This window comes from Poecilia formosa, unplaced genomic scaffold (assembly GCF_000485575.1).
Source record: "Poecilia formosa unplaced genomic scaffold, Poecilia_formosa-5.1.2 Scaffold14, whole genome shotgun sequence".
Lineage (NCBI taxonomy): Eukaryota > Metazoa > Chordata > Actinopteri > Cyprinodontiformes > Poeciliidae > Poecilia > Poecilia formosa.
The window spans coordinates 4,507,723-4,519,800 of NW_006799953.1; the positions used below are offsets into that span (position 1 = coordinate 4,507,723).

The following is a 12,078-nucleotide window of genomic DNA, read 5'->3' on the forward strand; positions in this document are numbered from 1 at the left end:
GTGTGTGTGTGTGTGTGTGTGTGTGTGTGTGTGTGTGTGTGATGCATGCTGCCTCCCTTTCTCATTAACCAGTGAAGTCAACATGAATAAAAACTGAGGGAGCACCGTGATTTCAGATTTAGTAATTAATATTTTACTCTGTCTGACACTCTGCTTAGAGACTGAGAGCTAGCATAAGCGAGAGAGATAAAAGAGGTGAGACAGATGATGTGAGAGTTCACACAAAGACGGGGTCGGCCGGAGTCGAGACTCAAGACGGATTCTGTGAGCAAATCGCTCGGTCAGGACGGCCAGAGAGCGAGAGGGATTATGTGACACGAGTTGTGTAATCAGCATTGTTTCAGAAGCTGCAGATGGGATGAATTGAGCCTTGCTGCAGAGGACCTGGGGACCGAGACAGAAAGTGTGGCTTTGACAGATCCAGCTGACTCCCCCCTTTTCCTCCTGCAACCTCTCTCTCCCTGCCTGTGTCAGAGTGTTGTGACAGGCATCTCTTCGGTGTTGTGGGAGTAGCAGCCTTAAAGTGCTCATTATCCTGTAAGGCTTCATTCTGGGGGGCAAACAAAGGCTGCTGTGAAATTGCAGCCTGTGCCTCCTCTAAGGTCATGATGTTGTGAGAGGAAACGCATACACAGTCCTTAACTGCCACCTCCACCACATCTCCTCAGCCTCCCGACTGACAAACACAGGAATTTCAGATCAAATATTGATACTTATGAGCACACTTACACTTTACATACACACGGGCACCGACCAGCTGCTAGCAGACGGATGCTAAAAAGCGCAGGTGATACGTAATGTTTGCAAATTAAGACCGAGTGCATTCAATCAATTTTGAAACCTGTCACACTCAATTTATTTGTTATAACTTTATTAATAAGGGACTCTTTTAATCGAGTTTTTCTTGAGCGAAACTTGCGATCTATGAAGACTGAGGAAGAAATGATGGGGGAGCGTGGTGAAGTTTAAAGATGACTAGAACTGCTGTGTGTTTTTTAAGTAAACATTAGAAAATGTGCACTTTAAAAATTGCTAGGTTAAAAACAATTAAGTCAGTCCTCGTCAAAAACGGACCGATCATTATTAACAGGACTGAGTTATACTGGTATAGATTTTCAACCCCTAAATGTTAAAGATGACATTACAAATGCAGATGTTCGGCATGATGGGCAGATCTTGTTTCATGTTGTTACGTTTACTTCTCTTCCTTCTTAATCACAAATAGAAAAATCCCATCGTTGAGGTTGGAGAGCCTTCTTGCCATCACCCTAATCATTAACCACAGATTTTCTGTCAGATTCAAGTCAGGACCCTGGTTAGGTCACTAGAAAGCTGTAATATTACTAGCAGTGAGAAGAAGCGTGTTGGTAAAAGTAAAAATACTTCTTTGTCTCTGAATTTGCCAAGTCTATGAATAGTTTTGGGAACCATGGAAACATAGAAATCTTTTTAAAAAAATTTTATTTTAAAGCAGAAAAGCAACTACTACAAAAGTGCAGTTATAATAATACATTGCTTATTTTTTAATACAAGAATTAATCTTTTTTTTTTGCAGCTTGAAGGGAGGGTTATTGAACTTCATATGATAATGTTATTCATCATCAAAAACATACCTAGAGAGTTGCTTTGATTCTGTCATGCATGTTTGAGAATCCCGTGGCAACCGTTGGGGGTGGTGCCTTAATGTTTGTCTCATATTTCAACAAAGCTCCTCCATGGAGCTTCAGTTCCCAGTAGTTCCTCCAGACTAGTGGCAGCAGCAATTAGCAAACACCTGGTGGACCTGAACTCATTATATGAACGACTTTTCAGTCCAACGCTCCTAAGAATGGTAGTAAATGGCATAATAAGAAGCATTGTTGTGATGAAAAGGGGAGTTTCAGAAAGAAATAACTTAAGTCTATAGTTATTTTAAGAAGAGGGCAAGATATGGACCTGGTCTGTAGGATTAATAATCTTAAATGACTTCTGTATTGATCTAGGACAGAGGGCACAGAGGATGTCACTGGGGTACAGTCTGCCTCCCTGTAGTCTCATGTTATCCTGTGTTTTCCTGTGTGATCTTAGGCCTTAAAATAATTGGTTAACTCACAGATGTCTATGCAAACCAAACATCTGTAAATTGTTAGTGGGTTTATTTTGTTGTTTGTAAAAGGCTCAGTGGCATCTAATGAAAAAAAATAATCTAAAAGTTTTTGTAACACTGAAACACACAGCTATGAAAAAAAAATTTTTTTGCAGTGGAAAATGGAAAAATGAAGAAAAGTCATTGTTTTGCCCTAAGTTATTGAATAGTGGAGAAACCTTTTGAGCCAAGCCACCAAGTCAAAACCTCACACGCTTTACACAAAAACAAATAATTACATTATTTGAAGGGAAAATGAGAAGAGGCAGCTTTGTCACTTGAAAATGTGCTTAGCATTTCATCTGTTGAATTACACTAGTTATTGTGGTGTTATGCAGAAGAGCAGGGGTTATGTATTGCGAGAGACAATTTGTTTTGTTCAAGTGACCGAAGTTTGTCCTCCAGGTCTTGACCGAGTGCCAGGTTGTTGGAGGCGACATCATTAGGCAGGTAGAGACAACTGTTCAGGCAGCTGTTAGCTCTCAGTGCAACACGCTTCAGCAATAAGCACAACGTATTTGTTCCACAGTCAGAATGCACAGGGGACCGGGATAGTACGTTTTATATTGTACCGGATGTTTATAAAGAAACTAATCACAGCAAACATGGCTCCCTATTAGTGTCGCCGCCACATCTATAGCTTGGAAAAGCCGTAACATCATCGTCTGGGCTTTCCAAAATTGTTACGGTGCATTGAGGTATAAGCTTTTGTTATGGAGAGACGGTGTTATGTATCGTTGTGTGCTGTTTAGTTTGTGTTTAAATGAGAATGAGTTGATTTGTGGTCATCACTTCTTCACTGTGGATATGTTCTCTTTAGGTAACAGGTTCTCCCTGACCTCCTTTGGAGCTCTTTACATCTCTGATGTTCAGAAAGAGGACGCCCTCTCCACATACCGCTGCATCACCAAGCATAAGTACAGTGGAGAGACGCGGCAAAGCAACGGAGCCAGGCTGTCAGTAATGGGTGAGCACCCGTTTTTTTCAATTTCACTTCTGTTTTGTTTCACTTCCTCTTTTAGCTCATCAGTAATTGTAACCCAACCTCTCCCCTCAGACCCCAGCGAGTCCTCGCCCACCATCTTGGACAGTTTCCAAGCCGGGGAGGTGTACGCCGGCCAGAGCATCGAGCTCCCCTGCATAGCGGGCGGCTACCCGAGCCCCACCGTGCGCTGGCTGAAAGATGGTCGACCGCTGCCCTCAGACGCCCGCTGGACCCGGCGCTTGACTGGGCTGACCGTCAGCGACCTGAGGCAGGAGGACAGCGGCAGCTACGCCTGCGAGGTCACCAACAGTTTTGGCTCAAAGGAGGTGTCTGGACAGCTTCACGTAATAGGTGTGTGACACACACACGCTCGGCGACAAATAACCTGACAGTTTCTCGCCGTGTCTTCTGAGTGAATCATCCTGGCAGAGGGACACATTTCTGAGCTGTCTCCTTTTTGGTTTGAGGCGCGACTCTCCGGCGGTCACACTTCGAGTGTGTCGGTAACAAATGTATGTGAGCTGCTTGATGCCCCATCATATCAGCCCTCAAAAAGAGAGACAGGGGCAGTAAATTGTGGAGTGTGACTCCATAACACAGCTGCCAGCACCGTTCACCGTCACACACACACTCAAGCTGAGGAAGATAGAAAAGAAGACAAGGGGTCACAGAAGGGACAATCGGACGTCCAGACAGTGTTGGAATGACATTATCTGCGATGTAATAACAGGATAATAAGAGCAGGTTAGATCAATGCGAGAAGTATAGAAGGAAACAAAGGCAGGAAGGCGAGACAGAGGGAGAGAATGGGAAGGCAGTAGGCTTTGCCAGTGGGCACATCATGGCAGCACACTCTGTGACTCTGACAGGGTGAGAGGGGGGGTTGGGAGACGCAGCGATGCCCCCCAGCATACACCACCAGCTGCCTTATTGCTCACTGACATTTACACACACACCCCCACACACACACACACACACACACACGCACTCTCTTCTCTCCTTAACACACAGGCACACTTATAAACACACAAGTGGACAGAGATGTGAAGAGATATCTCCAGCTGCTTTTTTAATGAGTGTGTCGAACTGATTGAGTCACCACTGCTGATTGTGCCCTCTCTAACCGTAAACACCTACTGTACGTTTAAATCGGCGTGTCATCATGGTAGTTTAGTGTAATAGTCTCAGAGTGACGTTTTTAAATTTAAAATAAATATATTCAGTGTGTTAGTGGAGAGGCCCTGACCAGAGATCATGACTAGCTCATTTTTTAGTTGGTAATGCTCTGACCTGACTACAATTTATATTTTCTACTTTCCAGATAAATAATACATTTATTCCAGATAAATAATACATTTAGCCATCCTATTAATTCAAATTAAATAATGTTTTCTTAAAAACAACTCAAAGTTTCAGCTTTTTGCATGACAAAAATTTTCTGCATGTTATGGTATAGAGGTAACTACAAATAAAACTCAACTAAAAGAATGAATGACATGATATTTTATTGACTTTTTTCCAGAAAGATTCAGAATAACAGACTTTTTTCTTTTTCTTTCACGTATGGAAAAGATATATTGTGTATCATTTTACAAGATATTATTATTATTATTATTATTATTATTATTATTATGTGTCTGAGAGAGAAAGAGAGAAAGTGAAAGAAACCCACAAACTTTGGAAATATTTTACAAATATAGACAAAATTATTTTGATGTGCGCAGTCTTTAGCATTAGCACTAGCATTAGCATTCAGCATTACCACTACTGAAGGCAGATGCTGACCTGACCCATATTTCCTAATAGAGCATATTAAATGACAGAAGAACACATCAGATGCATCAGACTTTTATTTTTTGGAACTTGCCAACTCCTTTTCAGGGTCGTTCAGGTGTAAAATTGGTAAATCTTCCAATTTCATATCACATAGTAAAACTTTTTTTTTTGTGAATTTTTACTCATAAAAATGAACATTTAAGAACTGTAATGTATGTATTGTCTTAATAGATTGGTTGTGTCATAATCATTTGATAGTGTTTACTTTCTATAAAGACAACATAAAAGATACAACTAAAAGAAATAGCTTTATTGTTCTGCTTTGCATGTCTGGTCTCACCTTCAGGAAGTTCATTCTGTCATCACATGCTTATTTTTTTATTTTTTATGTTTTTCAGATCCACTGCGAGTGACGCTGTCTCCCAAGAACCTGAAAACAGGCATCAGCAGCACCCTGTTCTTCACCTGCACTGTGGAGGGTTCTCCAGAATACACCATCAGCTGGTACAGGAACACTGAACCTATTGTTCCCGACCAGCACATCTCCATACAGGGACAACACAACGACACGCTGCAGATCACTGCAGCTCAGAAGTTCCACTCCGGAGCCTACCAGTGCTTTGCTTCCCGAAAGGGCCACACAGCTCAGGACTTTTCCATTATTCTCTTAGAGGGTGCGTGGACAAAGGCCGGCAGGATGAGAGAGATGTCTACAAAAATGAATTGGTTTTAATCACGGCTTTTTTATTTCCATCTCCACTTTTCCTCTCTGTCCCCTCTCAGACGGTACTCCTCGTATTGTGTCTTCCTTCAGCGAGCGGGTGGTGAACCCCGGCGAGCCTTTCTCCCTCATGTGTGCTGCCAAAGGAGCCCCACCGCCCTCTATCACCTGGACTCTGGACGATGAGCCCGTGGTGCGAGATTCTACCTACAAGACCAGCCAGTACACCCTGTCCGACGGCCTGACTGTGTCTCACGTCAACGTCAGCAGTCCACTCATTCGAGACGGGGGAGTGTATCGTTGCGTCGCACGAAACTCGGCCGGTAGCGCCGAGTACCAAGCGCGCATAAACGTAAGAGGTGCCTGTCTGCTTTTCAATATAAATGCACTCACACCTGACTCTATACAAACATGCAGGGCTTAGATCAAAGCAAATATCATTATCTATCTATCTATCTATCTATCTATCTATCTATCTATCTATCTATCTATCTATCTATCTATCTATCTATCTATCTATCTATCTATGTAAAACTAAGTCCACCCTTGCTGCCTTTCTAATATTTAAAGGGAAAGCAGAAATCATTTGTGTTTTGCTAGCAGACTTTAAGGAAGCAACTGTTGCTCTTCAACAAACTCAGAAAGGTTAACAACATTTTTAAATCCAACCTTTTAAGTTTTCCCAGTCAGAGTAAATTTTCTCCTAAATAAGATGCTCAGATCAATTATAAACAAAAAACCAGGAGCTTGAGGAACATGTTGCCTGTAAAAGTTTGTCACCACATTTAGAGAAAGACTGAACAAGCTTGGCTTTTTTCTTAGGATTACCGGGCGAGAGCCTTTTCCCTGCAAAAAGATTACGGGAAAATATACTCGAGTTGCCGCAAGAAGAATGTATAACTCCATATTTGGCGAGAAACAAGCACGCCACGTCGGCACAAACTGGCGGTGGTGAAGTGATGATGTCAGCTTACTTTGCAGTGGAAAAAAGACTGCTGCATTCACCGAAACATATCGATGGGTCTGTAGGAAAGATGTATAAACACATTTGTTCTCATTTCAATATACCGAAGAGCAACAGAGGAGAAAGTCTACAAAAAACTACTTAACATGCAAGGGGTGTACTTAGTTTTTCTATAACTGTCAATACAGTCATGGAAGCACTCTTTTTTTTCCTGTGACTGTATCTACACTATGTTGCCAAAAGTTGCTCAACCATACAATCATTGAATTTGGTGTTAATCATGTCCATGGCCACAGCCGCATAAAAGCCAGTCAGAGAGATTTGTGAAGGAATGGAGTTCAGCGACTGTCAGCATAGCGTCGTAGTTGGACGATTTGAAACAAGTTCATACAACACCGCTGGTATGATAGAAAAGTGGAATTGACTGGAAACAACAGAAACCTGGACATGTGCTGGGGTACATAGTGTGTAGAGGTTGCCAACTCTCTGTAGGCTCAATTGCTTCAAAGTGTTTGTGGCCTTCAGCTCAAGGACTGTTCCAACACGACTGCACACCAGTACAATACCGAGGTCAGTAAAGATCAGTTTTCTCACTCCTGACTCCAACCAGACAGAATAAGTTTGGGATGGATTGTGGAGGAGATGGCAAGCTAAGTTCTCTTTTCCAGCATCTGTGTCTGACCACACAAATGCATTTCCACACTCCCAAACCTTGTGGAAAGCTGCCAAAGAAGAATTGAAGCTGATGCAGCTGGGGAGGATGTGTGGCATCATCTTAAACCCTAAAAAATGTCGCTCAAGTTCACATGTGCTGCATGGGATGACAGATGAGCAAATTTCTTTGGCAATATTGTGTATCTATCAAACTAATGTAGCTAGCTAGCTAGTTTTCTGTCTGTATTTACTCATTTAGATGCATTTTAAATCTGCTTAGGGTAATTAGATATTAACAAATATCCTCAGTCAGATTTTAGCAATGGGGGCATAACTAACCTTCCTCTCCACTTGTCAATTTGCCCCAATCACTCCATTCCTCAACTTTTATCTCTTCACCTTTCGTCCCCATTGGCTGCCCCTATGACCTCCGTCACCTCATCCGCCCTGTTCTCCTACTTTCGCGTCTGTCCCTGTGTCCTCCCTCCATCCCCTCCCTCTCTTCCCCGTGTCTCCAGGTCCGCCTCGAATTAGACCCATGCGAGATATCACAGCGGTGGCAGGCAGAAACACATATATAACATGCCGCGTGATTGGCTACCCGTACTACTCGATCAAGTGGCTGAAGGACGGCATGCAGCTGCCTGATAATCATCGTCAAGTGGTGTTTGAGAACGGCACCCTGAGGCTTACGGACGTGCAGAAGGGCGCCGATGAAGGGACCTACTTGTGTAGCGTTCTGATCCAGCCCCAAGTGTCAATCAACCAGACGGTCCATGTAACGGTTAAAGGTAAGAGTGAGGAGAGAATAGCGGAAATTATAAAAGTATCCAGGTTGTAGAACATGCTGTTTAGTGGCCAGTAAATAATCTGTGAAGCTCGGTATGGCATCATAAACTCTTTTTAAATAGAAATCTGTGGATATCTGCCAGAAAACTCAGAAGTGGTCATCACTGGTACATTTCAACATGATAGCTAAAACCTGTAGAAAACCTGTGGAATGAGCTAAAGAGAAGGGAGCATGAGATCACACACAGGACTGTGGATAATCTATTCTAAAGACTGTACAAAAAAGAACTAAGCTTTATTTGCAAAGTAGAATTGTACAACTTATTTTAACTACTATTAGCCGGTTCTCTGCATATCTGTACACAAATCAAGGGATAAATATTTGAATTTCCTTTTCGTTTGATCGCCATGGATACGTCACAGTTCAAGAATCTCTGGGATTAGTCTGATTGTAATGAACTCAGACCAATTATGACGCGTGCAATATTCCGACTTGCGACGGCGGCGTTATTTTTGATGCGGATCAGTGGCGTTTGCTGGTGTTCTTTTGTAAATTCGGGATGTTTGCGTCTTTATTTTGTTCAGCTCGACAGTCGGCTAACGATGGTAGCGCGGCAGCTGCAGAGGTGTTTAAGGGTGTGTGTGTGCGCGTGTGCCTGAGTGTGAGTGTGTCTCTGATTTAATTAGATGAATAATAATGAAGCCTAGATTAAATCCCCCAGATGTCTCAGCTGTAGTACCCCCACCTCAACCTCCATTGCTATGGCAACGGGATGACTTCCCCCAGCCAATTGGACTCAAACCAGAGCAGCTATTATGGGCTGCAGGAGACGGGGGAGCTGAAGGGAGGGTGGCAGCAAAGAAGGAGCCCACTGGCCAATGACCTTCTCTATCTCTTTCAGCATTGCTCCAGATGGCCACACTGCCACCCTTAGACATCTATCGCTGCCTTTATTCCTCTGATTCCATGTGCTCTTCCTGTCTCTCCCAGTGCCGCCACTCATCCAGCCCTTCGACATCCCCTCTACCTCAGTGGGGAAGCTCATGTACATCGCCTGCGTGGTGTCGTCCGGGGACATGCCCATACGCATCACCTGGCACAAAGACGGCCAGCTCATAGTGCCAGGCTCTGCCTCTGGCGTCGCAATCGAGACCAAAGAGTTCATGAGTTCCCTGCAGATCTCCAAGGTGACACTGAAGCACAACGGGAACTACACCTGCATCGCCAGCAACGCCGCAGCCACCGTCAGCTGGGAGAGACAGCTGATCGTCACCGGTGAGGCGCCTGAGCGAGGCATGGGTTGCCTCAAGCACGCAAAGGAAACTGGCAGAGGAGGGGGGGCGCGATTGTTTCACCTTCTCTTCCTTTTCTGTCTGGCTTCCAGTGCCGCCACGTTTTGTGGTTCAGCCCAACAACCAGGACTGCATTTACGGCAAAGCCGGCGTTCTGAACTGCTCGGTGGAGGGTTATCCACCTCCAAAAGTCATGTGGAAACACGCCAAAGGTAAAAACGAGCCGTCGCCTCCTCCCGCAAACAGAAACAACCGAAGGTTTTCGACACGCTTCTCCGTGTGCTCTGTGATTTCACCTGCAGGTGTCGGAAACCCACAGCAGTACCACCCCGTCCCGCTCACCGGCCGCATCCAGATCATGTCGAACGGCTCCCTGCTTATCCGGCACGTCCTTGAGGATGACAGAGGGTACTACCTCTGTCAGGCCTCCAACGGCGTTGGCTCAGACATCAGTAAAAGCATGATCCTCACTGTCAAGAGTGAGTGCCAGTCAGATCTTCCATTGGCTCAAGTGCTTTTTTTTTCTACCACATCTCCTGGATTGTAACAGAGATCAGTCTTGTAAGATGCACTCGCGCCCCAGGCTATTTCGGCCTGCGCCGAACACGGCAAAAATCTCGTCTCTGTCCTGCGCACCCCTAACCGGGGGCATCTCGGTTATTGATTTTTGTGTTTCAGCTGTCAGTTTGCGTACCACTCAATGTTTTGCGAGGGAAAGAGGCTGCTGAATTAGTGATAAAAACAAAACCACGGGATCCCCGTTCGATCAATAATCCACAAGTAAGCAAGAGAGGAGAAGGAAAGAGCAGAAGCCTTGCAGGAGGCGAGGAGGAAATAGGGAAATAGGGTGTGATGTAAGGGAGCCGCTGAGGCTTGAAGCGTGAAATGACAACAGGGAACGTAGAGGCAGAATAGTGATATCCATACATCTGTATTACAGCCACAGTTTCCAACACCACGGCCCCATTCCCTCATCTCATTACTCCATATAAAACTATTCATTACTGTGACACGTGTCTGTGGATCTGCTCAGTTCCCGCCATGATCACCAGCCATCCCAACACCACCATGGCGAGGAAGGGCCAGACCAAGGAGCTGAACTGCACAGCACGGGGCGAGCAGCCCATTATTATCCGCTGGGAGAGAGGAGACACGGTCATTGATGCAGAGAGGAACCCCCGGTACTCCATCACCATCAACAAGAAGGGAGATGAAGTCATCTCCACCCTGAAGGTAAGAACACAGACGCTGGGCTCCACTTTAAAGCTTTTGCAACAAACCGGAGGGGGGTTATTTGGAGCTGGATTTACAATACTTTAAAATAAAAAGCGTTTACGGAACTTTTCCACGTTTTGCCACGATTCAAACACATAATTTAGTGTATTTTAATTATTTAAATTTGGTCTCTAACTGTAGTTCATATAATTTGTTTGGGAAGCTTTAGAGACGCAGGTCAGGATATATTTTGCCCTCCACTGTGTGTTGCAGTGTTTCTACAAGGTTAACAAAAGTGTTTTTTGTCAAAAGAAGACCAGGCTGTTTTAACAACATTACATATTGTTTAAAAAGAAAAAGTATCTCCACCCCAAGCTGGGATGTTAGTTTGAGGTGTGTGCTAACCTTTTTTCTGCTGTTTTTTCCAGCTGAACCCAGCCGAGCGAGGAGATTCTGTCTTCTTCTCCTGCCACGCCATCAACTCCTACGGAGAGGGCCGAGGGCTCATCCAACTCACGGTGCAAGGTTTGTTTTTCATTGTTTTCATATCTCAGTAACATTATTATTGCTGTATGTATGGATACGATTCCTTATGCACATTCTGGAATTCAATGCCTTTTCCTCCCCGCTTTTACAGAACCACCGGATCCTCCTGAGCTGGAAGTGAGGGAGGTGAAGGACAGAAGCATGAACCTGCGCTGGATCCAAAGGTTCGACGGCAACAGCATCATCACCAGCTACGATATTGAGTACAAGAATAAATCAGGTAAAACAGCTCAGATTTGTGCCTCCAAGTGTTTTTATTTTTTTTCTGTACAGATTTTTAAAATACCAAAACTCTGCTCATGTTCGACAGACTCTTGGGATCACATGTACACAACCAGGAACATCTCCCCTACAAACAATCAAGCCAACATTGTGGAGCTGCATCCAGCGTGCGTTTACAGCATCCGCATGTACTCGTATAACAAAATCGGACGCAGCCTCCCCAGCAAAGAGCTCACTATCAGCACTGAGGAAGCGCGTACGTTCTTCCCACGTTTTCTGATGTTTTCTGCTTGTTTGCTGTGTTTGGCTCAGATTTGTCAGTCTGACAATAAATTCTGCTCAAACAGCACCTGATGGGCCCCCGATGGAGGTTGTCCTCCAGCCGATGACGTCTCAGAGCATTCGAGTCACATGGAGGGTAAAAATCATGATTCTTTTTAGTCTGTGAATAACTTTTAGACAAACTTAGCTCTATCTTCATTGCAGTTTCCAAGAAGCGACTTTCCCCCCTGAAAACTACAAAACTTCTGGAAAAAGAAATCTTAAAACTTATGGTTTTAGTCATTTAGTCAGAGCGACATGTTTTAACTAAATGTGTTGAAGATAATTATATTTTGCAGAATTTTGCATGTTTCGCTGTTTACTGGGGATTTACTCCTTAAGAGACACTGAACACAAGTTCATATTGAGGCAGATTTGTTTTACATGTTTCATTTGTCATGCATGTTTTATTAAGTAAACAGTAAAGCCATTGCTCAGATTTTTGCTGTGATAAATATTGTCTTATT

At 44.0% G+C, this 12,078-nt stretch overlaps 1 protein-coding gene across 2 annotated transcripts in view; it reads left to right on the plus strand.

Annotated features, from left to right (window-relative positions):
- LOC103133989 (Down syndrome cell adhesion molecule-like protein 1 homolog) overlaps positions 1–12,078 on the plus strand; it is a 72,277-nt gene that overhangs the window by 42,520 nt on the left and 17,679 nt on the right. For both annotated transcript variants that reach the window (XM_016668379.1, XM_007546022.2), the window contains exons 4-16: positions 2,946–3,092; positions 3,183–3,461; positions 5,285–5,560; positions 5,670–5,966; positions 7,744–8,016; positions 9,006–9,290; positions 9,400–9,519; positions 9,610–9,786; positions 10,341–10,540; positions 10,951–11,047; positions 11,160–11,288; positions 11,379–11,546; positions 11,638–11,708. In XM_016668379.1, coding sequence (XP_016523865.1) covers positions 2,946–3,092; positions 3,183–3,461; positions 5,285–5,560; positions 5,670–5,966; positions 7,744–8,016; positions 9,006–9,290; positions 9,400–9,519; positions 9,610–9,786; positions 10,341–10,540; positions 10,951–11,047; positions 11,160–11,288; positions 11,379–11,546; positions 11,638–11,708 — 2,519 coding nt within the window. The remainder of the gene's footprint in view (positions 1–2,945; positions 3,093–3,182; positions 3,462–5,284; positions 5,561–5,669; positions 5,967–7,743; positions 8,017–9,005; positions 9,291–9,399; positions 9,520–9,609; positions 9,787–10,340; positions 10,541–10,950; positions 11,048–11,159; positions 11,289–11,378; positions 11,547–11,637; positions 11,709–12,078) is intronic.